The 26,450-nt window shown below is 35.0% G+C and overlaps 1 protein-coding gene across 1 annotated transcript in view; it reads right to left on the bottom strand.

Moving 5' to 3' along the window:
- LOC132415270 (complement factor H-like) overlaps positions 1–26,450 on the bottom strand; it is a 92,744-nt gene that overhangs the window by 8,501 nt on the left and 57,793 nt on the right. Inside the window, exons 12-17 of the mRNA XM_059998535.1 lie at positions 25,631–25,807; positions 21,516–21,692; positions 20,326–20,508; positions 20,039–20,218; positions 17,499–17,678; positions 12,661–12,843 (exon numbers count right to left, since the gene is read on the bottom strand). Of these exons, the coding sequence (XP_059854518.1) occupies positions 12,661–12,843; positions 17,499–17,678; positions 20,039–20,218; positions 20,326–20,508; positions 21,516–21,692; positions 25,631–25,807 (1,080 nt within the window). The remainder of the gene's footprint in view (positions 1–12,660; positions 12,844–17,498; positions 17,679–20,038; positions 20,219–20,325; positions 20,509–21,515; positions 21,693–25,630; positions 25,808–26,450) is intronic.

The raw sequence follows: 26,450 nt of genomic DNA, 5'->3' as shown, positions 1-26,450 counted from the left end.
ACCCCTACACCCCATCAAGGGCCCTACCTCTATAATTGGAGACCCCCTCTGAGACCCACTCTAACCACGCTGGGCCTAAATCCCACCCACACACCCTCAACCAGGGCCTTACCTCCAAACTCTGGAACTCCACACTCCATAGGCAGTCCTTTAGACTTGCTGTCTCTCTGCTTCCACTTGAATGATGCCCCACCTAGACCCCACCCCCAAGGCCTTTTCTGGCTGCGTGGGTCCTGGGCCTAGGCTCTGCCTCATGCTCAAATGTCAGCCTCCCTGCCTAGGTCCCACTCCACCTTAAACTCCGCCTCTGCCTAAGTTCCATCTCTGCCTAAACACCTACTCCCCATAGCCAAGGTTTTTTCTTTTTTTCTTCCTTTCTTTTTTTATCTTTTTTTCTTTTTTCTTCTTTTAGATTGGGGTTCTGTTTTACCTTGTTGTTGATCCATTTATATTTTTATTTTTTCTAATAAATCTTTTACTTTTCTAATTTTATTTTATTCCTTATACTTTGTCATTGTTCTGCTCCTTCTGGCTTGTTCCCCCACCCCCTTTTTTTCTGTTGTGGTTTTGTTCTACTTTATTGCAGTTGTTTCAATTATATTTTTATTTTTCCTAATATAGTTTTTATCTTTCTAATTTTATTTTGTCTTTTAGTCTTTGTTATTGTACAGCTCCTTTCTTTTATCTTTTATTTTTTTTATTTTTTTTATTTTTTTTGCCTTACCATGTGGCTTGCAGGATCTTGGTTCCCAGGCCAGAGGTCGGGCCCAAGCTCCTGTGGTGGGAGCTCCAAGTCCAAAACTCTGGATAACAGAGAACCTCAGACCCCAGGGAATATTAATAGGAATGAAGCCTCCCAGAGGTCCTCATCTTGGCACCAAGACCTGGCTCTATCCAACTACCTGCAAACTCCAGTGCTGGATGCCTCAGGTCAAATAGCCAGTTAGACAGGAATACAGCCCCACCCATCAAAAAAAAAAAAAAAGAAACGACAAAAAGTTATGTTACAGATGAAGGAGAAGGTAAAAACCCACAAGACCAAATAAATGAAGACGAAAGAGGCAACCTACCTGAAAAAGAGTTCAGAGTAATGATAGTAAAGATGATCCAAAATCTCGGACACAGAATGGAGAAAATATAAGAAACATTTAACAAGGATCTAGAGGAACTAAAGAGCAAACAAACAATGATGAACAACACAATAACTGAAATTAAAAATATTCTAGAAGGAAGCAATAGCAGAACAACTGAAGCAGAAGAACAGATAAGGGACCTGGAAAGATAAAATGGTGGAAATAACTACAGCAGAGCAGAATAAAGACAAAAGAATGAAAAGAATTGTGGATAGTCTCAGAGATCTCTGGGGCAGCATTAAACACACCAATATTTGAATTATAGGGATCCCAGAAGAAGAAGAGAAAAAGAAAGGGTCCGAGAAAATATTTGAAGAGACTATAGTCAAAAAATTCCCTAACATGGAAAAGGGAATAGTCAATCAAGTCCAGGAAGCACAGAGAATCCCATACAGTATAAACCCAAAGAGAAACACACTGAGACACATATTAATCAAACTGTCAAAAATTAAATACAAAGAAAAAAACATTAAAAGCAGCAAGGGAAAAACAACAAATAACGTACAAGGGAATCCCCATAAGGTTAACAGCTGATCTTTCAGCAGAAACTCTTCAAGCCAGAAGGGAGTGGCAGGACATATTTAAAATGATGAAAGGGAAAAACCTACAACCAAGATTACCTGTCAGGGATCTCATTCAGATTCAATGGAGAAATAAAAAGCTTTACAGACAAGCAAACGCTAAGAGAATTCAGCACCACCAGCTTTACAACCAGCTTTACAACAAATGCTAAAGGAACTTCTTTAAGCAGGAAACACAAGAGAAGAAAAAGACCCACAGAAACAAACCCAAATCAATTAAGAAAATGGTAATAGGAACATATATATCAATAGTCATCTTGAATATAAATGGATTAAATGCTCCAACCAAAAAACACAGAATGGATACAAAAACAAGACCTGCATATATGCTGTCCACAAGAAACCCACTTCAGACCTAGAGACACATACAGAGTGAAAGTGAGGGGATGGAAAAAGATATTCCATGCAAATAGAAATCAAAAGAAAGCTGGAGTAGCAATATTCATAACAGATAAAATAGACTTTAAAATAAAGACTGTTGCAAGAGACATTAAAGGACACTGCCTAATGATCAAGGGATCAATCCAAGAAGAAAACATAACAATTATAAATATTTATGCACCCAACATAGGAGCACCTCAATACATAAGGCAAACACTAACAGCCATAAAAGGAGAAATTGACAGTAACACAATAATAGTGGGGGACTTAACACCCCACTTACACCAATGGACAGATCATCCAGACAGAAAATAAATAAGGAAACACAAGCTTTAAATGACACAATAGATCAGGCAGAATTAATACTTTTAGTACATTCCACCTGAAAGCAGAAGAATACACTTTCTTCTCAAGTGCATATGGAACATTCTCCAGAATAGTTCACATCTTGGGTCACAAATCAAGCCTTGGAAAATTTAAGAAAATTGAAATTATATCAAGCATCTTTTACGACCACAATGCCATGAGATTAGAAATCAATTACAGGAAAAAAAACAGTAAAAAACACAAATACATGGAGGCTAAACAATGCACTGCTAAATAATCAAAAGATCACTGAAGAAATCAAAGAGGAAATCAAAAATTACCTAGAAACAAATGACAATGAAAACACGAGGATCCAAAACCTATGGGACTCAGCAAAAGCAGTTTTAAGAGGGAAGATCATAACAATTCAAGCTCACCTCAAGAAACAAGAAAAATCTCAAATGAAAAATCTAACCTTACACCTAAAGCAACTAGAAAAAGAACAAAGAAAACCCAAAGATAGTAGAAGGAAAGAAATCATAAAGATCAGAGCAGAAATAAATGAAATAGAAACAAAGAAAATAATGGCAAAGATGAATAAAACTAAAAGCTGGTTCTTTGAGAAGATAAACAAAATTGATAAACCGTTAGCCAGACTTATCACGAAAAAAAGGGAGAGGACTCAAATCAATAAAATTAGAAATGAAAAAGGGGAAGTTACAACAGACACTGCAGAAATACAAAGTATCCTAAGAGACTACTACAAGCAACACTATGCCAATAAAATGGACAACCTGGAAGAAGTGGACAAATTTCTTGGAAAAGTAAAACCCTCCAAGACTGAACCAGAAAGAATTAGAAAATATAAACACACCAATCACAGGTAATGAAATTGAAACTGACACTGATAATTTCCAACAAACAAAAGCCCAGGACCAGATGGTTTCACAGGCAAATTCCATCAAACATTTGGAGAAGAGTTAACACCTATCCTTCTCAAACTCTTCCAAAAAATTGTAGAGGGAGGAACAATCCCAAACTCGTTCTACAAGGCCAGCAGCACCCTGATACCAAAACCAGACAAAGATATCACACACACAAAAATTATAGACCAATATCACTGATGAACATGGATGCAAAAATCCTCAACAAAATACTAGCAAACAGAATCCAACAACACATTAAAAGGATCATACACCATGATCAACTGGGATTTATCCCAGGGATGCAAAGATTCTTCAATATATGCAAAACAATCAATGTGATACACCATATTAACAAGCTAAAGAATAAAAACCATATGATCATCTCAATAGATGCAGACAGAGTTTTGACAAAATACAACACCAATTTATGATAAAAACTGTACAGAGAGTGGACATAGAGGGAACCTACCTCAACATAGTGAAGGCCATGTAAGAAAACCTATAGCAAACATCACTCTCAACGGTGAAAAAATGAAAGCATTTCCTCTAAGATCAGGAACAAGACAAGGATGTCCACTCTTGCCACTATTATTCAACATAGTATTGGAAGTCCTAGCCACAGCAATCAGAGAAGAAAAAGAAATAAAAGGAATACAAATTGGAAAAGAAGAACTAAAACTGTCACTGTTTGCAGATGACAGGATACTGTACATAGAAAATACTAAAGATGCCACCAGAAAACAACTAGAACTAATCAATGAATTTGGTAAGGTTTCAGGATATGAAATTAATGCACAGAAATCTCTGACCTTCCTATACGCTATCAACGAAAGATCAGAAAGTGAAATTAAGGAAACAATCCTATTTACCATTGCAACAAAAAGAATAATATATCTAGGAATAAACCTACCTAAGGAGTCAAAAGACCTGTACTCAGAAAACTATAAAACACTGATGAAATAAATCAAAGATAACATAAACAGATAGAGAGATATACCATGCTCCTGGATTGGAAGAATCAATATTGTGAAAACGACTATATTACTCAAAGCAATCTGCAGGTTCAGTGCAATCCCTATCAAATTACCAATGGCATTTTTCATAGAACTAAAGAAAGAAATTTTACAATTTGTACAGAAACACAAAAGACCCTGAGTGGCCAAAGCAGTCTTAGGAAAGAGAAACGGAGCTGGAGGCATCAGGCTCCCTGACTTCAGACTATACTACAAAGCTACAGTAATCAAGATGGTATGGTAGTGGCACAAAAACATAAATATAGATCAATGGAACAGGAGAGAAAGTCCAGAGATAAACCCACGCACATATGGTCACCTTATCTTTGACAAAGGAGACAAGAATAAACAATGGAGAAAAGATGGCCTCTTCAATAAGTGGTGCTGGGGAAAATGGACAGCTGCATGTAAAATAATTAAATTAGAACACATCCTAACACCATACACAAAAATAAACTCAAAATGTTTTAAGGACCTAAATGTAAAGCCAGACACTATAAAACTCTTAGAGGAAGACATAGGCAGAGCACCCTATGACATAAATCACAGCAAGGTCCTTTTTGAGCCACCTCCTAGAGTAAGGGAAATAAAAGCAAAAATAAACAAATGGGACCTAATGAAACTTAGAAACTTTTGCATGGCAAAGGAAACCATAAACAAGACAAGAAGACAATCCTCAGAATGGGAGAAGATATTTGCAAGTGAAGCAACTGACAAGGGATTGATCTCCAAAATATACAAGCAGCTCATGCAGCTCAGTATCACAAAAACAAACCACCCAGTCCAAAAATGGGCAGAAGACCTAAATAGACATTTCTCTATAGAAGACATGCAGATGGCCAACAAATACATGAAAAGATACTCAATATTACTAATTGTTGGAGAGATGCAAATCAAAACCATGGTGAGGTGTCACCTCACACCAGTCAGAATGACCATCATCAAAAACTCTAGAAACATAAGGGGCTTCCCTGGTGGCACAGTGGCTAGGAATCTGCCTGCCAATGCAGGGGACACAGGTTCAATCTCTGGTCCCGGAGGATCCCACATGCCGCGGAGCAACTAAGTCTGTGTGCCATAACTACTGAGCCTGTGCTCTAGAGCCCATGAGCCACACTACTGAAGTCCGCATGCCTAGAGCCCATGTTCCACAACAAGAGAAGCCACTGCAATGAGAAGCCTGCACACTGCAATGAAGAGTAGCCCCCACTCGCCGCAACTAGTGAAAGCCTGCACACAGCAACGAAGACCCAATGCAGCCAAAAATAAATAAATAAATTTAAAACAAAACAAAAAAACAATAAATGCTGGAGAGTGTGTGGAGAAAAGGGAACACTTCTGCACTGTTGGTGGGAATGTAAATTGATACAGCCACTATGGAAAAGAGTATGGAGGTTCCTTAGAAAACTAAAAATAGAACTACCATATGACCCACTACTGGGCACATATCCCGAGAAAACCATAATTCAAAGAGATACGTTTACCACAATGTTCACTGCAGCACTATTTACAAAAGCCAGGACACGGAACCAACCTAAATATCCATCAACAGATGAATGGAGAAAGATGTGACACAAATTGAGTTATTTGTAGTGAGGTGGATGGCCCTAGAATCTGTCATACAGAGTGAAGTAAGTCAGAAAGAGAAAAACAAATACCGTATGTTAATGTATATATATGGAATTTAAAGAAGCGGTACTGATGAACCTAGTGGCAGGGCAGGAACAAGGATGCACAAGTAGAGAATGGACTTGAGAGCATGGGGGTGGGGGGAGGTTGAGATGAAGTGAGAGAGTGGCATGGACATATATACACTACCAAATGTAAAATAGATTGCTAGTGGGAAGCAGCTGCATAGCACAGGGAGATCAGCTTGGTGTTTTGTGACAACCTAGAGGGGTGGGATAGGGAAGATGGGAGGAAGGCTTGGGAGGTAGGGGATATGGGGATGCGTGTATACATGTGGCTGGTTCACTTTGTTGTATGGCAGAAACTAGCACAACATTGTAAAGCATTTATACTCCAATAAAGGTGTGAAAAAAATAAATAAAAAAAATATTGTGTTAGTTTCAGGTCTACTACATAATGATTCGACTTTTACATATATTATGAAATGACCAGCAGGATGTCTAATAGCAATCTGTCCCTATACAAAGTTATTATAATATCATTGACCATATTCCTTATGCTGAATACACATCCCCCTGGCTTCTTTAGAGTCTACGTATATGTGAGATCATGTGGCATTTGTCTTTTTCTATCTAACTTATTTTACTTAACCATAATACACCCTAGATCCATCCATGTTTTTGCAAATGGAAATGTGTAATTTTTATGGCTCAGTAATAGTTCATTTTGTGTGTATATATAAAACATCTTCTTAATCCACTCCTCTATCAATGGACACTTAGGTTGATTCCAAACCTTGGCTATTGTAAGTGATGCTGCAATGAACATTGGAGTGCATATATCTTTTCAAATGTTTCTGGTTCCTTTGAATAAATACCCAGCAGTGGAATTGCCAGATCATATGGCAGTTCTATTTTTAGTTTTTAAGGAAACTCCATACTCTTTTCCATAGTGGCTGCACCAATCTACAGTTGCACCAACAGTGCACAAAGATTTCCTTTTCTCCACATCCTCGCCAACACTGGATGTTGTCTTTTTGATGACAGCCATTAAGACAGGTGTGAAGGGACATTTCACTGTGGTTGTGACATGCATTTGCCTGCCTTTTAATGATGTTGAGCTTCTCTTCGTGTGTCTTTTGGCCATCTGTATGTCTTCTTTGGAAAAAATGTCTATTCAGGTCCTCTGCCTATTTTCTAGTTATTTGTTTTTCTGATGTTGGTTGCATTAATTCTTTGTATAGTTTGAATATTAACCCCTTAATAGATATATCCTTTGCAAATATCTTCCCACATTCAGTAGGCTACCTTTTTCATTTTATTGATCGTTTTCTTTGCTGTGGAAAAGCTTTCTCATTTTTGAGTCCCATTTGCTTATTTTTGCTTTTGTTTCCCTTGCCTGAGGAGACATATCCAAAAAACGCCCAAAAACCCAAAATACTGCTAAAACTGATGTCAAAGAGCATACTGCCTTTGTTTTCTTCTAGAAGTTTTATGGATTCAAGAGTTACAATTAAGTCTTTAATTCATTTTCATTTTATTTTTGTATATTGTGTGAGAAAGTAGTCCAGCTTGCTTCTTTTGCATGTAACTTTCCTGTTTCCCCAACACCATTTACAGAGGCAATCATTTCCCCATGATGTTCTTGCCTCCTTTGTCATAGATTAATTGACCACATAAATGTGGGTATACTACTGGGCTCTCTAATCTGTTCCCTAGATCTATGTGTCTGTTTTTGTGCCAGTGCCATTCTATTTTGATTACTCTAACTTTGTAGTATAGTCTGAAGTCAGGGAGCCTGATTCCTCCAGCTCCACTTTTCTTTCTCAAGATTGCTTTGGCTATTTGTGGTCTTTTGTGTTTCCTTACAAATAAAAAAAAAATTGTTCTAATTCTGTGAAAAATGCCATTGGTAATTTAATAAGGATTGCATTGAATCTGTAGATTGCTTTCAGTAGCATGGTCATTTTAACAATATAAATTCTTCCAATTTGTGAACATGATATCTTTCCATTTGTTTTGTCATCTTCAATTTATTTCATCAATTTCTTACAGTTTTCAGAGTACAAGTCTTTTACCTCCTTGGTTAGATTTATTCCTAGCTATTTTATTCTTTTTGATGCAATTGTAAATGGGATTGCTTTCTTGATTTCTCCCTCTAAAACTTTGTTGTTCAGGCACAGAAATGCAACATATTTCTATATATTAATTTTATATCCTGCAACTTTAATGAATTCATTTATTAGTTCTAATAGTTTTTGGTGGTGTTTTTCTATGTATAGTATCATGTTATCTACAGATAGTGATAGCTTTACTTCTTCCTTTCCAATTTGAATTTCTTTTATTTCTTTTCTTGTTTGATTGCTGTGTCTAGGACTTCCAATACTATGTTGAGTAAAAGTGGAGAGAGTGGGCATCCTTGTCTTGTTCCTGGTTCAGAGGAAATGATTTCAGCTTTTCACCGTTGAGTATGACATTGGCTGGACGTTTGTCATATATGGCCTTTATTATGTTTAGGTATGTTTCCCCTCTACCCACTTCACTGAGAGATTTAACATAAATAGATATTGTTTTGTCAAGAGCTTTTTCTGCATCTATTGAGATAATCATATCATTTTTATTCTTCAATTTGTGGATGTATATCACATTGATTTGCAGATATTGAAACATACTTGAATCCCTCTGAAAAGTCCCACTTGATCATGATGCATGATCCTTTTAACGTATTGTTGAATTTGGTTTGCTAATATTTGATTGAAGATTTTTACACCTACGTTCATCAATGATATTGGCCTGTAATTTTCTTTTTTTGCACCCTCTTTGTTTTTGGCCTCAGGGTGATGCTGAACTTGCAGAATAAGTTCAGAAGTGTTCTTCCTCTTCAATTTTTTGGGAATATTTTGAGAAGAATAGGTGTTAACTCTTTTGTAAATGGTAGAATTCACCTGTGAATCTGTCTGGTCCTGGATTTTTGTTTCTTGGGTTTTAAAATTACCGATTCAATTTTAATATTGGTAATCAGTCTGTTCATATTTTCTATATTTCTCCTGATTTATATTTGAGAAATTGTGCATTACATGGAATTTATCAATTTCTTCTTGGTTGTGCATTTTATTGGTGTGTAATTTTTCATAGTAATCTCTTATGGTTCTTTATATTTCTGTGGTATCAGTTGTAGCTTCTCCTCTTTCATTCCTGATTTTATTGAGTCAGACCCTCATCTCTTTTTCTTGATGAGTCTTTCTAAAGGTTTATCACTTGTGCTTATCTTTTCAAATGACTAGCTCTTAGTCTCATTGATATTTTCTATTGTTTTTTTTTAAGTCTCTATTCCATTCATTTCTCCTCTGTATTTATTATTTCTTTCCTTCTACTAACTTTGGGTTCTGTTTACTCTTCGTTTTCTAGTTTCTTTAGGTCTAAGGTTAGACTATTTACTTGGGATTTTTCTTCTTTCCTGAGGTAGGCCTGTATCACTATAAACTTCCCTCTTAGAATTGCTTTTGCTGAGTCCCATAGATGTTGGACCATTGTTTTTCCATTTTCATTTGTCTTCAAGTATTTTTCTTAATATCCTCTTTGATTTCTTCAGTGACCCCTTGGTTGTTTTGTAGCATATTGTTTAACCTCTAACTGTTTGCACTTTTGGCAGTTTTGGGTTTTTTTTTTCCTGTAGTTGAAGTCTAGTCTCATACATTTGTGGTCAGAAAAGATGCTGGCTATGATTTCAATGTTCTCAACTTTCTTTTGTGGCCAAGACATAATCTATCCTGGAGAATGTTCTATGTGCACTTGAAAAGAATGTGTATCTGATGATTTTGGATGGAATGTTCTATATATGTTTAGTAAGTCCATCTGACTTATAGTTTAAGTCCAATGTTCTTCACTGGATTTAAACTTGATTTTCTGTCTGGATGACCTGTCCTTTAATGTAAGTGGGAAGTTAAAGTCCTCTACTATTGTTTTGTTACTGTCTATTTCTCTGTATGTGTTTGTTAGTATTTTCTTTATGTACTTAGGTGCTTCTAGTTTGGGTGCATATATATTTTAAATTGTTGCATAATCTTGTTGGATTGGTCCCTTTCTCACTATATAATGTCTTCTTTGTCTCTTGTTTCAGTCTCTGTTTTAAAGTCTATTTTGTCTGATATAAATTTTGCTACCTCAGATTTGTGTTTATTTCTATTTTCATGAAATGCTTTTTTCCATTCCCTCACTTTCAGTCTGAGTGTTTCTTTAGATCTGAAGTGAGTGATTATAGGCAGCATATATATGCATCTTTTTGGTTTTTTTAAATCAATTCGGCCACTCTATGTCTTTTGATTGGAGCATTTTGGTTCATTTATATTTAAAGTAATTATAGATAGGTAAGTACCTTTTGCCATTTCGTTAATTGTTTTTTGGTTGTGTTTGTAATTCATTTTTGTTCCTTTTGTTCTCTCTTCCTTTGTGATTTACTGACTATATTTAGTGTTATGTTTGGATTACTTTCTTTTGTGTGTATGGATCTATTATAGATTTTTTGTTTTGTTGTTACTATTAAATTCATATATAACAACATATATTCATATGGGTTATAAGTTGATAGTCTCTTAAGTTCAAACACATTCTAACAACTCTGCATTTCTATTCCCCACCTCATATTTTACATCCTTTTGTTTTGTGTTTCTATATTAACTACTTATTGTGTATACAGAGGATTTTACTATTTTTGTCTTTTAACCTTCCTACTAGCACCTACTACCTTTACTGTATGTTTGCTTTTACCATTAAGATTTTTTTCTTTTGTAATTTTCTTATTTCTAGTTGTGGTCTTTACTTTTCCTCTTAAAGTCCCTTTAGCATTTCTTGTAAAGTCATTTTATTGCTGCTGAACTCTTTTATCATCTGCTTATCTGTAAAGCTGTTGATCCATCCTTTGATAGCCTTGCTGGATACAGTCATCTTGGTTGTAAGTTTTTTCCTTTCATCACGTTGTATATGTTGTGCCACTCCCTTGTGGCACGCAAAGTTTCTGCAGAAAAATATGCTAATAGTCTTAGAGGAGTCCTCTTGTATGTACCTAATGGCTTTTTCCTACTACTTTTAAGATTCTCTCTTTATTTTTAATTTTTGCCATTTAAATGATAATGTGTCTTGGTGTGGCCCTCTTTGGGTAAATGTTTGGGACTTTCTGATTTCCAGACCTGGAAATCTGTATATTTCTTGTTAGAATGTTTCAGCTATTATTTCTTCAAATACGTTCTCTGTTTCTCTCTGTCTCTCTTTATTTGGGATCCCTATAATGAGAATGTTACTATAGTTGATGTTGTTGCAGATGTCCCTTAGGCTATCCTCATGTTTTTTTAATTTTTTTTTTCTCTTTCCTGTGCTATTGGGTGGTTTCCACTACCCTGTCTTGCAGATCACTGATCCATTCTTCTAAATCCTCTAATCTGCTGTTGACTTCCTCTGGTGTAATTTTTCATTTCAGCTGCTGTATTCTTCAGTTCTGTTTAGTTCTTCCTTATATTTTCTACCTTTTTCTTAAAATTCTCACTGTTTTCATACATTCTTCTCCAGAGTTCACTGAGCATTGTTATGGTCATTACCTTGAACTCTATTGGGCATACTGCTTATCTTCACTTTGTTTAGAGTTTTTTCTGAGATTTTGTCTTGCTCCTTCATTTGGAATGTATTTCTCTGTCTCCTCATTTTGCCTAATTCTCTGTGTTTATTAATATGTGTGAGGCATGTTCCTGATCTTGGAGGAGTGACCTTATGTAGGAAAAGTCTATGGGACCCAGCAGCATGCTCCCCTCTGTAGGATTTATACACCAGATCTTTATGCTATAAGGGTGCCCATCTGTTGTAGCAAGGCCAATTACTGTGGGTGCACTGGTAGGTGGGGCTGGCCCCCCACCTGGTTGGCTACCAGACTCTGCCTCATGCAGAGGCTGTCAGCCACTGGTGGGCAGGACCAAGTCCTGGGGCAGCTGGCTGCAGGGCCCAAGGGTACCTGCGCTGGTGCTGTCCCACCCAGGAACAGGGCCAGGTCCCATTGTAGGAGCTGTGGGGCCTGGTGGGGCCTGGGGTTGGTGCTGTCGTGGGTTGGTAAGCTTCTGGTGCTAATAAGCTATAGGGAGAACTCCAAAGTGGCACTTGTCTCTTATAATGGCTGGCACCAGTATCCATGTCCCCAGTTGCCTCCTGCCTCTCTGAGAGGTTCACAAAGATCAGCAAGTCAGTCTAACCCAGACTTCTTTCTAATTGCTGCCTCTGCACTGGGACATGGAGCAAGTGAGAATTTTTGTGTGCCTTTTAAGAACAGAATCTCTGTTTCCTACAGCCCTCTGGCTTTCCTGTACACAAGCTACACTGGACTTCTAAGTCAGACATGCTGGGGGAATTATCTTCCAAGTCTGTGACTCCCAGGCTGGGCAGCCCAACTGCCCCTTCATTCTTGTCCTTTTGATCATTAGAAATAAAATATGCATAAACATAAATTTTATCTTGTATTTACATAGTAGGCCAAAGATTTTGTCTGTATTTACTTCTCACTTGAAGTGAAAGAATTTATATTCTTAATTGTGATTTACCGTTTCAAGATAAAGTGGAATAGAGAGATCTTGACCTTGCTGATCCATACAAAGCTTAGAGGAGTATTATTCTTATTTAAAAGAATCTTATAAAGCACGTTATGCACTACTGACCAATACAGCGTGGGATTGACTGCCATCTCCCATCCTTGCACACAAGTTCTTCTTCATCTTCAATTAGATAATTTTCTTGACAGAGAATAGATATTTTTTCTCCATCCTGATATGTCACTGTAGTTGTCATATTTCGAGAATTGGGAATCTGAGGTGGGGGTGGGCATGATTGTATTTGTGCTTCTGAAAATATTAAAATTAGATTTCTTGATTAAAAACCATAAGTTAAAAATATTAAAGAAATAATTTTCAATAAATAGAAAGCTCTAATAATATATCATAACTGATTAAACAATATTAGACTCAATTATACTCTTAAGCTTGTTAAGCACTTTAATATATCACACTTGGTTTACAGTGTCATGGTCTTCCTTGCAGGTTCTTCCTTCTGTTATTTCTGTGGTCAATCTTGCATAATTTACAAAAAATCGATTTTAATTACTTCTAACCTTTAGAATGTTCTAAGTGAATTGCTCACTCAATTACAGGCACTAAGTAAAAACTGACATCAGGGTATTTTTTTTTTACACATATTGGTGATCAGATGTATTGGAATCAGCTTAAAATCCCCACAAGATTTTCTCCCAGTGGAAGCAGATTAGCCAGAGGAAAAATTACACTTAGTTAATGATCGATTAATTTGTTGCAGAGTCTTGGCCAAGGTAAGAATTAGATATGTTCACTGGGATTTATAGTATACTGTTTACAGTTCAGAACTCTTCTGGAGGTACAATTTACTAGCTTTCCTGTGCTGTTAAGAGATATACAGATTGATGAAATACACCTGGTTTAACGGATTAGCCAACCTGGCTTTAGTTACGTGACCAGCAGGGTATAAAAGACCCCTCTGTAAACTGTGTCTGAGTCCCATAAAATTGAGATACCTCAGATATATATTGGCAGTTCATAATTTGAAGACAAAGCCTGTCCTGCTTAACTGAGGGAAGACTCTGCATGACTATACCTGGAAGATTTTGGACCTCTCTGTGACTTCTTGATTTTGTTTTCTCCTGCCATACTGCATTTTTATTTCATTAGAAGCCATATGCAAGTATATACTGGAAAGTCTTGTAAATCTTTTCAATCGTTCAATATTTTGTATTAAATTCAGGGAAATATTTGACTGAATACACTTCATTCATGCTAACTAATATCATCAGATTTTCTATTTTGCTCTACATCAACAGAAGTATTTTATATTTCATCCAAAATATTTTTCTTATTTCTGTTTTAACTATCTTGACATTTTTTTCAATGTATTTTCAAGAATTTATTTTCTTTTGTGTCTGATGTTTAACCACTTTTGTCCTAATAATATTAATCTGTACTTCTTAATAAGTCTTGCAGAAGTTGGTCTATCCACTACATTTCCCTATAAACTGAATTAATATTCTGTAAATCAGCAATTTATGATTTTTTAGCTTATTATAATAATTGGTATTTTAATTTTAATTATTCTTTCCTTCTATGTTCTTTGGGTGTATGTTCTTTTCTAGATTCTAGATTGTACTTCCTATTACTTTAAGTTTGTTCCTTGTTTTGTAATGCATGCTTTAAACTACAAATATCTTTGTTTTTGCTGTATCCCATAGATTTCAAAGTATACTGTTTTCCTTTTCATTTTACTTAATTTAACGTATTTTCTGTTAGTAAACCACCGAAAATGGGGTTTTTTAGTTTAGGGATTTTTGACATGTGTGAATAAGATGTGTAGCTAGCTCTCTTTTAATTTTATATTTGCTTTTACTTTAGAGAGAATAACTTGAGGACATTGATTACTTGAAATTTGTTGGGAATTCCTTTATTGTATGAAAGTAATATATTGTTTTAAATTAATTAACTATATTTAAATAAGCTAATATAGATTTCCAGGCAAGGTGTATTCAAGAGCTATAAAGAAACAGTTTATAATTATAAAAAAGTTAATTCACAAGGACTAAGCAATCATAAATGTATAATGTATCTAAAAATATATCAAATAAATGAAGCAAAGATGGACAGAGCTAAAAGAAGAAATAGACAAATCCATAATCCTAGTTAACAATACTGATAGCCTTCTTACTCTGACTGATAGAACAACTAGAAAAAAAACATTTTAAGACATAGATAAATTTTTAGAACACTAGGAACCACTTTAACCTGATCTAGCAACTAGATTATACATATGCTTTATATGAAAAAGGAAATACCACAATGATAGGCAATATGCTGTGCAATAAAGAAACAACAAATTTCAAAATACTGAAAAATTACACAGTGTGTTCTGTGACAATTGAATTAGATTAGAAATCAATAAGAATAAATTTTCTATGCAAACACCCATGATACTCATCAAACTGTATACATTAAATATATTCAGCTCTCTATATAAAAATTATACCACAATAAAGCTCTTAAATGGAGAATAAATTATTTAGAAAAACATAAATATTTGGGAATTAAACAACAAACTTCTAAACAATTGCCATGTCAAAGAAGAAGTCATTAGGAATATTAGAAAATATTCCACATAGAACTAAATGAAAGTAAATTGGATGTATTTATAATTTTTTGAGACACAGCTAAAGCAGCACTTAGAAGGGAAAAAGGTAGTTTTACAGGTTTACATTTAGAAAGTAGGATGGCTTAAATCAATGTTTTAATTTTCTATCTTAAGAAATGAGAGAGTAAAATTAAAATCAAGAAAGTATAAGGAAGGAGAATTAAGTCCACAAAAGAGAGAAAATTGAGAAAGATGAATAGAAAAGAGAAAACAGAGAAAATTAACAGAGCTAAAAATTAGAGAAGAGAGGAAATGGAGAAAATTAAGAGTGTTAAAATTGGTTATTTGAAAATAATAATATTGAAAAACAAAACTCTTGGGAGAAGATCAAAATAAAGGAGAGAAACAACTATCAATACCAAGAACGAAAGAAGTGATATCACCAAATATACTGTAGAGTTAAGAAAAATAGAATGTTAAGTGACTATTAGAAAGAATTTTACATCAATCAATTTCATAAATTGGGTAAAATGGAGACATTTCTTGAAAAATACAACTTTCACACCTTGACAAAAGACAATATCGAAAATGTGAATAGCACACTTCCTATTGAAATTGAATTCTTCATCAAGGGAAACTTCCAAAAAAGAAAACTACATATCAGATGACTTCACATGTAAATTCAAAATTTTTTAGAACTATAAGTGTTTTACACTTAAGACATTACTGGAAAAATAGAAGCATAAATAAACAAAGAGACATACCATGTTTATGATGTGAATATTCAATATGGTAAAGACGTCAATTCTCCCTAATTTATCTCTCATTATAAAGCCATCCCTTTCCATATACAAAAAAATATTTTATAACAATTAATAAGCTTTCCCTGAAATTTCTATGTTAATGTAAAGACCAGAATAACTAAAACAATTTTGAGTAGGAGGAACATACTTGGAGACTACATATCAGACTTCACAGACTTCAAGTCTACTAAAAACCTAGTTACAAAGGCAATTTGGCAGGAATAAAGACAGATAAATAGATAAATGTACTGAATAGCAAGTCCAGAAATAAATCAACACTTCCATAGTCAATTGATTTTCATTTCAAAGTCTTTTCCACACATATTGCTAAAACAATTGGCTATCCATACATAAAAAAATCAACTCCTATTTTATGCAATACTTAAATGTTAATATAAGATGGATAATATACTTAAATATACATACTAAAACTATAAAGCTTCTAGAGAAAATGTAGAAGAACACATGTACTTCACTGCCTCTAAATATTATTTGTTTCCTTAAAGATGCAGTTGTGTAGCAAGTTCTCTTTTAATTTTATATTTGCTTTGAGGACATTGATTACTTGAAATTTGTTGGGCATTCCTTTATCATATAAAGTAATAAATTGTTTTAAATAAATTAACTATATTTAAATAAGCTAATATAGACTTGCAGACAAAATGTGTTACAAAAACTATAAATAAATATTTTATAATTATAAAAGAGTTAATTCACAAGGACTAAGCAATCATAAATCTATCATGTATAATATACAGTACACATTGTATATTGCCATGGCAGTTGTTTAGAAGTTTGTTGTTTAATTCCCAATATTTATGTTTTTCTAAATAATTTATTCTCCTTTAACAGCTTTAGTGTGGTATGATTTTTACATAGAGAACTTCATATAAGAAAGAACTACAAGATGTTGAACACTAGATAGTAGATTTGTTTTTATATTGGTTTGAAGCTACTTTCTGTATATTATAGGCTTGTAGAAATTGGTAAAAATATTGAGGATAGTGAGTCAAGGTGTCCTACAGTTAGAGAAGAGAGATAACAGATGTGAAAGTAAAAAACTGAAATGACCCTATTCAATTGGAATTGGTGGTGTCAATATGATTCAAGACTTTTTAAGATAGCTATAGATACACAAACAGATAAATAGATGACTTGATAGATACATAAATATATATAAATAGATACATAGATTGATACATAAATAGATACATGAATAAATACATAATAGTTCAGCATAGACATAAACACATTTATGTGTAATGTAAGAAATCAAAAGCAATGGTTTTCCCATGCTAATGAGCACACCTACTGCCCAGATGTTAATTTAAAGCCACCAAGGCTCTGGGTGTTGTGTCATATAGCTGACTAATGCACACGATACAATTAATATTTAGAAACAGTGTTTTGGTTTGTTTCTAAATTACCTTTCAGATTGAAAATTATTTGTAATGATAAATAACTAAATTTCCTTGAAAGACACAAAGATACTACTTTTACAAGTTAGAAAGAAATAGAATACATTTTTGAAAACATTATAAAGAAGAGTTTACCTTCTTTGCAGGTTGCTTCAGGATCCCATCTTCCATTTATACAGATTGAGTGTTTGTATTCTGATTTTCCTCGACATCTGTAACTTATGTTGGCGTTATGGTCAAATTCAATCTTATTCGATGGATTTCCCTCAGATGGAAATACTTTTGACCATTTACACTTCTTAAGTTCCTCTGTCGCTATAAAATGAAAATATTCCCTTGAAAAGACTAATTCTAAGAACCAAATAACAAATACAATAAATAGCTATGAAGTCAGTAATATAATGAACTTACAATTTATGCCTACAAGTTCCACCAACAAAGTTATTACTGATCAAATTGCATGAAATGGACTATTATATATGAACCTGAGTCCTGCATCCAGTTTTTGAAATTTCAGAGAAAATATCCATCCTAAAGACATTCTGCATTTTGGATTGGAACATTTTTGCATGATCTACATAGTGAATAGTCATTGCATGAATAATCTGGTCCCAAACTTGAAACATGTGCAAATGTTCATATTCATTTGTTTTTAGATCTCAAGCATCTCTGCATTGCTTTTAATTCACAATCTTAAAACATTAAAATAAAAACAATTATGTGTGGATATAGAATATCAAGTTGCTAGTTTATATATATTTTTTCAAGAAAAGTAATGAAACATAATAAGAAAAGTACATTTAAGGGTTTTTTAATAGAATCTTAATTTTTAAGATCTTTTGAATGATCACCAAAAAATAACAAATACTTGGAATAAGAAAGTGGGTACTTAAAGTTAAAACTTGTTTTCTGTATATACACGTAGAGTCTTTGAGAAGCTATATTATACACCAGGTCATTCTATGATCCAATATAATGCCATAATAACAATTTTTTTTCTGGCTCCATAAAAAAAGTTAAATATGGACTAAAAAAGCTTTTTATATAGCTACCTATTTCAAAAAATCAATGCAGGTGGAAGTCCTTTTTGAATATGACAAAATATCAGTATAGGTCTTTGGTAGTATTTGTTATGATTTGTTAGTGATAAGAGTCAAGTGAGGATAACAGAATAAATAAAAGTCAAGTAGTTGGCTATCGAAAAGTAATGATTTGAAAATGCAACCCTGAAAAAATAACATGAAATAAGGAGACGAATTCAAAACACACTAGAGGCTTGAGAATCAGCCCTATTTTTAGGATTTGTTCAGAGTGTTGAGGGAGACAAAGCCGATAGTATTCTTCAGGGAATGGTAACCGAAGGAAGATGTATACTCAAAAGGAGCAGTGGTGGCTGCTGTCATCATCCTATGATTGACTGGTTTCTGAAAGGAAAGCAAACTTATTTATTAGGAGAAAATAAATATAGTAAGAAGAATGAAAAGCTAGACTAGACAGAGTTACAAAATAAACACTGAGAGGAGAAAATTGGAATAAGGTCTATTATAGCTGAGAGGGATTATGTTAAACTGAATACAGGTAGAGGATTAACCTTTGCAAGGAAAGCTCTGAGATCAGGGGAGTAATAATTGAAGCACACGTTTTGGTGTAAGGTAGAATGAAAAGTTAATGAGGCGAGGTCATTTGTGGAGATGGAAGAGGATAAAGATGAGGTTTGGTGAAGAACTGGCAATACCTTGGACCAGACTGTGTTTAGTAAAAATGTAGGGAGTAATAAACAATGAAATTTACTGATTAACTTAATAAGCTCCTATTGAATATCTCCCATCTGTCAGCCAGTCTTTTGGTATTGGCAATATATCAGTGAACAAAACAGGTATGAATCCCTGCTCTCATGGAGCCTGAGCCTAAGCTCTACCTTCTTCTTGGAATAATTAATGACTAGAAATCTGATGAATAAATAAGACCGGGCAACCAGGGCTCTCTTTGAGGGCCCAGGAAAACTCCAGGAAAGAAGTCATCTAAGGGAAAAATGAAGGAAGATAGCTAAGATTCTCCCGGTCAGTCATCAAAGACTTGGTCATCCAAAGGTCAGGATGATTCACTTACAGTGAAATGCATCAGTCAGGGCAGGTTCCTGGCCCCAGCCCAAGGGCCTCCTGTGACTGAGTTACCTACTGACTGGGAGGGCCTGAGCCCACCTTCCCTCCAGCACATTAACTTCTTCTTGCTGCATTTGAAACTGACTGAGAAATCATCATTGTTAGAAGTTTTGAGAGAGGCAAGATTCCTAAAGAAATGCATGAAATGGGTATTTTCTTAGCTATATTTCCTTGTTTTAAAGGTCCTAAAAGAAAGAGTATCATATAAAAACAAAACTGGTATTTCTGCAGAGATAGTTGTATTTTCCTGGTAACTAGTACTCATATTTTAATCATGTGAATATCAGTAAGATTTAGCTTCACACTTGTAGAGATAAACAATGTTAATATCAGGACAGAAAGATTCATAAAATTCTCTTCTAGTTTATACTTTTCCTCTTCAGACATATATTGAATTATAAACAACAAATGTTGGGAATCATTATAATTTAAGCTGACATTTTCAAGGATAACTCTAAATTTCAACAATATGGCTGCAAATGTTAAATGTCAATTTGAGAAGTGCATTCTCACCAATGCACTGAGGAGGTTGGGTCCACTTTCCACTAATACATGTGACTGATCTGGGTCCAATCATTGTAAATGCTTCTCTGCAACTGAACTCTACCAAGTCTCCATGGTGATAGAGAGGGGCAGAATGCTTGACATAGCCGTGATCAAGTTCCGGTATATCTCCACAGGTACTCTTCTCCTCTGGAAAATTTCACAAAAATATGTTCGTCTTTATCATTTAAGTTTGTATAAGAATACAAATAAAAGTGTTGACTTACCTTTAAATATTACTATTTTTAATACTTTACCAATACACACGGGCAAAGCTGTCCATTGTCCATCAACACACTGAATTTTATGAGAGCCCTTCATCAGAAATCCAGGATTGCAGACATATTCCACCACCTCACTGTGTCTATATTCTTCTCTCTGTGTGTCTTTAACTTCCCCACTGAGCAGTTGAGGAGGTGGAGCACACGATTTTACTTGCCCTACAGTAGACATGCTGTGTAAATAATGGTCACATGGTCTATTTTACAGCTTAAAAATCCAGCTAATGCAGAGATTTTTTTGTTAGTTTATTATTTATTACATAATTTATTTTAGCATTCTTAAACAATGAAAAAACAATGGTGTTTACACCAGACTCTGTTTCCTAGTTCTATTACTCATCCTGAGCTAACATACTGGAAGTCTATGTAAGCCCAGAAAACATGTTCAATAATCCAGATACCCTAAACAGGTATGCAAACCAATTCATAAATGTGGGTGTGTAAAATTATAACAATATTCTTATTCCATGGAAACATTGTATCAAAACTTTTGGAAAAAATATTATCCTTTGAAACAAGCATTTGATCAAGTTTTTTTTTTTTTTTTTTTCAGTACGCGGGCCTCTCACCGTCGCGGCCTCTCCCGTTGCGGAGCACAGACTCCGGACGCGCAGGCTCAGCGGCCATGGCTCACGGGCCCAGCCGCTCCGCGGCATGCGGGATCTTCCCGGACCGGGGCACGAACCCGCATTCCCTGCATCGGCAGGCGGACCCTCAACCACTGCGCCACCAGGGAAGCCCCTTGATCAAGTTTTAACTTTTATTCCAGCCATACATATGATTGAATTGACTATAAGCTACTTGAACATTGTTTAGACACACTTGATGACACTTAAGGTAAGTCCCACATTATATAAAATGTCCAATATTAATGGTGGAATTGTAGGCAAAAGGAAACCTAACAAGAAATCCTGCCAGTGTCAGGTTCCTTATACATATCTGTGGATACTTCCACCACACACTTCAAGAAGCAACTGGAGATTAATTTCTTAAATAAGGAAAACTGTTTTATCTACAACCCAACACTTGTCCATGGTGGGTACACCTCTGGCTTAATGCATTAGATTATAGATGCACTGGAAGCAGACAGAAAATTAAGAGAGGAAAGAAATGGTTGATGTCTAAGGTTTTAACTCTTGTTCAGCAGCTGCAAGATAAATATTTACCTTTACATGTTGGAAGATTAGGGGACCATCCAAAGTGGTAGCACTGAATTGAAACTGCTCCAACCATAATAAGGCCTTGTATGCAGGAGAATTTCAACACATCTCCACATCTATATCTGTCTTTCTTGGGATTAGCATCTAAATTGTTTTCCATTTGTGGAATACTGCATTCTCTTTCTATAGAAAGAGACAAATAATTTAGTGAGAATATACAACTAATCATTGCCAAATAAATATTATATGTGTCATGTAAAAATGAGGTGCTGGGTACTGCATGCATATACAGAGGGGCAGCACATAAATGCTCTTCCTTGAAAAACATTACATATTAGGTTTTATACACCCTCTCCATTCATATGGGGCTCTTTGAGAAATTTAAGGTATTGAACAGCAACGTATGTGTCCTGATAATTTATTTGTTAAGTCAGCTTGTTTGAACTGGATATGATTTTATCACTGACATTTATAAAATTTAATGTTACTTTTTCTGGCTCAAAACGTAAAATGATTCTCTCATGTTAAAGAAAACGAATGCTACAATTTTTAAATTGCACACAAATGAAAAATGGTATTTTTAAAAATATAATTGGGAAACCAGAACACACAAGGGAGACATTTCTCATGTATCTGAGTTACAGGAACATTAAAAATCCCTTAATTTTACAAGTGTGGAAATCAAACTGAAACATGATCAAATTGAAACATGAAACAAAATGAGGAACATGTTCAAGGCCATAGAGATAGGCATATTCTAGGTGTCACGATTATGTATAGGATATACAAGTATCTATTCTTGTTGTACCTGTAAATGATCTTACTATTAATATATTTATAATTATTCTGACTCAATTTAGAAATGTGTAAAATTATACCCCAAAATTTATAAAATGTATGAAATTTGTGACATTGCTACAAATTATGAAAAATTGCATTTTTCTTATTTGGAGTCTTCCTATCTTGTTAATTAATTTATAAAATTCAAAACTGGAATTTGAAAATTAGAATTTCACCAAAATGAAAATTCAAACCATCTGAAAGTCAAGTCTTAACACACAGTCATAAAGTTAGATGTAAGTTAACTATTTTTAAAAGTAATGTCACAAAAAATAACTCAAAAAATAGTTTTCGTTTTGTGTTAATATTGAGTTTTGTAGCTTAGTTGAGAAGGTCATGCTTGATGAGAACAATTGAGATTCCTTTCCGAAAATTCTACTCCAAATTTCCACATAGCAATACTTTTATTGGTATGTGTCTGTTTATATATGTTGTGCGTATATACAATTCCTATTTTATCATATTGTGAAAAATGCTGCATTAACAATAACATCGGTTGTAGGCTATTTTCCAACTGCTGTCTTCACATAAAGACAGTGACTTTAAGAATGCCATGATCGTGTTAAGAGCCTCCCCTTTTACTTAGAGTAAGCTCCAAACACTTTACAATCCATTCCTTGCCTACACTTCCAATGTCATCTATCTGCCCCTGGAGTTGGAGTCAATACAGAATTTTTAAAATAGGTCAATTTCTTTGCTGCCTCGGCTGTTGCACAGACCCTTATCTCTATGCTGAATGAATGGTTTCCAACTTTTCTTTGCATAGATGTCTTCCTGTAGGAACTAGAGCCTTCAGTCCCCTCCTATTTTCTAAGCGCTTGGATTCTTTTGTTCTTCGAATACAATTACTTGGAAAATATACTAGAAATATTTTACCTTTTGGTTCATTATTTACCTTAATCATTTGTTGTTTTTTCATAGTGGAATGAAAGCTCTTGAAAGGCAGGTCCCCTGTTTGTATCTTTCACCATTTTTCTCTTAGCCTACTTCTAGGACATATTAGGTGTTTGTTGACAGCCTGAAAAGTGAAAATTTGTGCCCAGAACACTGTTGAACAAGCCTGTCTCTTTTCCGTTATAAATTCACTCTGTGTGTCTGTCTGAAATCTCTATTTTTAATCTTTTCTACTCTGCCTAGTGTTCTTTCTCCTCCTTCCCCTGTGCACCACTTAATCTCACATGACTCTGTCTCCTACCTCAAAGGAAAATAGAAACCATCAGCGACTGCTTCTTTTCAGCATTAGATTTACACATCCATTTTCCTTCCTTCCTCCTGATAGGAAGTTGGAAGTAGAGCTGTTGCCACCAAAGCCCAGGATTTTCTCAGCAGCGCGGGCTCCTTTCCCTTCTCCTTCACAGGGAACTTCCTGTGTTCAGTCTCTGCCTGCTCCCCTCTCTAGCATATCCTCTTCAGCGTTCAACACACTCTCATCTTTCCCATTAAAACAATTCTTTATTCAGTGCGTAATTTCCCTAGCAATATATCCTGAACCTCCTCTTCTCTGCCACAAGCAAATCTTTTGAAAGAATTATGTCCACATGCTGTGATAAGTTTCTTATTAATCATTTTTTCAGCAGGTTCTATGTAGGTTTTTCCCTGTCTACTCCATCCAAAACCATCTCTGTTGCAGTTTTTGTTGCCCTCTATGTAGCCAAATCCACCACATTTTTACAGTCTTCTAACGGGACATATCTACTGAATTAGAAATATTCACCACTCTAACAATCATAATAATGTAATTAGATGACAATTTCCTTGATTTTATTGTATGGCAGGCATTATGGCAAGAACTTTATATGAATAATTTAGTCCAAAATCCTTTGAAATATTAGAACATTTGTAATTACTAATCCATTTTCCAGATTAGGAAGTGTGAACAAAGCTTCAAATAGGCTTGGTTGTTGCCCTAAGATACATGCCTAGCAAACTGTAGAACTGGAGTTAGAACCCATCCAGGCTGACTCCACAGGATTCACCATTAGTTGATCTATTATACTTGCTTTACCTTTACACATTTTCTTCTCTCCACATCTATGAAACATTCATTTCTAAGTTTTTCCCCTAAATTCTCTGGGTTCTCCTTTTTCCTATCTACTTTGCCATCTATTCCTCTTTGTCTGACACCTAAATGCTGGAATGCTTCAGGGCTCAGTCTTGATCTCTCTTCTGTTTTCATTCTACATTCTTTCCCAATGTGATATCATTATTTATAGGGTGATGATCTCACAGGTGTGTCTCCTGGTTAGATCCGTGTATTCAACTCTGTAGTGGATATATCCAATTCTTATGGTCCATGGGCAGCCCAATCACAATGTGTTCAAGTCAAAAGTTGCCATGTTCTTCCCAAAGTGTTCTCTCTCCTGCCAGTAGCACCTGACAAAGTCATTCCCATTTACCTGCTTGCTTATGAAGCAATGGAGAGCAAGCACGCGAGTCCCTTGACTTTTTGCTCTTTTTGACATCCACCATTTAGTGACATTATCTGTGTTTTCTGCCAACGAAATATATCTCAAATCTACCCTCTGCTGTGCATCTCTTCAGCCATAACCTTATCTAATCCCCACTCTTTCTCACCCTACATGGCTTCCTGAAAAAAAAAAACTTTCAAGAATCCAAATAAAATTATATCATTCCTTTCCTTAAAATTCCTTATGACTTTTCATTAATCATAAAATTAATCCAAATGTGAACATGCCCTGAAGTAACCTGGATAATCTTTCCTTTGCCTCCTATCCAGCCTCAGCTCATAAAATTCTCCCACACCTTGAGTAGAATCCATTAACCTCGGTATTTCCCAAATATTGTTTTGTTGCCAAAGCTTTGCATATACTGTTCCTTTGGCTTGGAACATTCAACATCCATTCAGTTGGCCAGAGATTGAAGCCCTGTTTCTAGCCCTGGAGAAAAGACCGCTGATTGGCAAACATAAAAGAGATTCATGTCACTGTCCTCAGAACTTGTCACGGTGGGAAAATAAAGAGCTCCTCTCAGTACCTGCAGAAATTAATACTCAAGCTAGGAGGTATAGAGCAGAAACTCAGGAGCAAAACAGTTGAAGAGGTTGTAAGACACTGTCACTTTGGTAATGAGTGAGTCTTTGGACTTCAAAATTTCCCCTCCACCCAGTTTACATTAAAGCAGAAGGAGACATCTTGATTTTAATCATCATGCCTTAATAATGACTCTAGATCAGTCAAATTTGGTAAAAATAAAACATTTTTGATGATTATTGTTAATTATGTTCATCTTGAAAAGAATAACAGCTGTAAAGGAGTTCTTACCATAACATGCAGGTCTATCAGACCAGCCATTTTCACCACACACTATGGAGCCTGTGGTGTGTCCATCTCGGCTCTCATGCCCATCAAGGCATTCGTAGTCCAGGCTATCATTGAGCTTAAACCATGTGCCATCACTTCTGGCTCTGGCATTCTCAAATACTGGCATATCACAGGATTCTAAGGGATAATGGAATAAAAAGATTTCATTTCTAATATTATTTAGTGGGCAATCTGATTAAGTTTCATCTCAAGGGGAAAGGGGGCTTTACCAATTAGTATGTGCTAATAAATTATGATGCAAAAATAATCCAAGAATACCAGTGATAGATCACTGTCCTGGAATAGTTACTCAAAATGAAAAAAGTATGTTTCTGTTATTGTTTTTTTTTTGTCTGCAACACACGGCTTGCGGGATCTTAATTCCCTGACCAGGGATCGAAACTGTGCCCCCTGTAGTGGGAGTGCAGAGCCCTAACCACTGGATAGCCAGGGAATTCCTGAAAAAATATGTTTCTACACAACATTTTTCTCAACACTTAATGTCTCTGAAATATTTCTTTTATGAACATTTTTCTCAATTTAATTATACTTATGCATTTTTCCCAGGCTAGTAATAAAATAAGCCATTACAGATGTATTGTACTATTTTTGTAACAGCATTTTCTGAATTAATATGCTGAACTTATTAGCAGTTGTGATATATATGCCAGAGAAAAATCGATTAATTGAAAAAAAGAGTAATTTTCAACAAGGTAAGTAAATTTTTAAACATTCTATAGAATTCTACTTTAAAACACACTAATATTTAAAGTCACATGCT

Source organism: Delphinus delphis, chromosome 1 (assembly GCF_949987515.2).
Source record: "Delphinus delphis chromosome 1, mDelDel1.2, whole genome shotgun sequence".
Classification (NCBI taxonomy): Eukaryota; Metazoa; Chordata; class Mammalia; order Artiodactyla; family Delphinidae; genus Delphinus; species Delphinus delphis.
The sequence above is the reverse complement of the archived record's forward strand: the minus strand, read 5'-3'. Positions and strand labels throughout refer to the sequence as shown.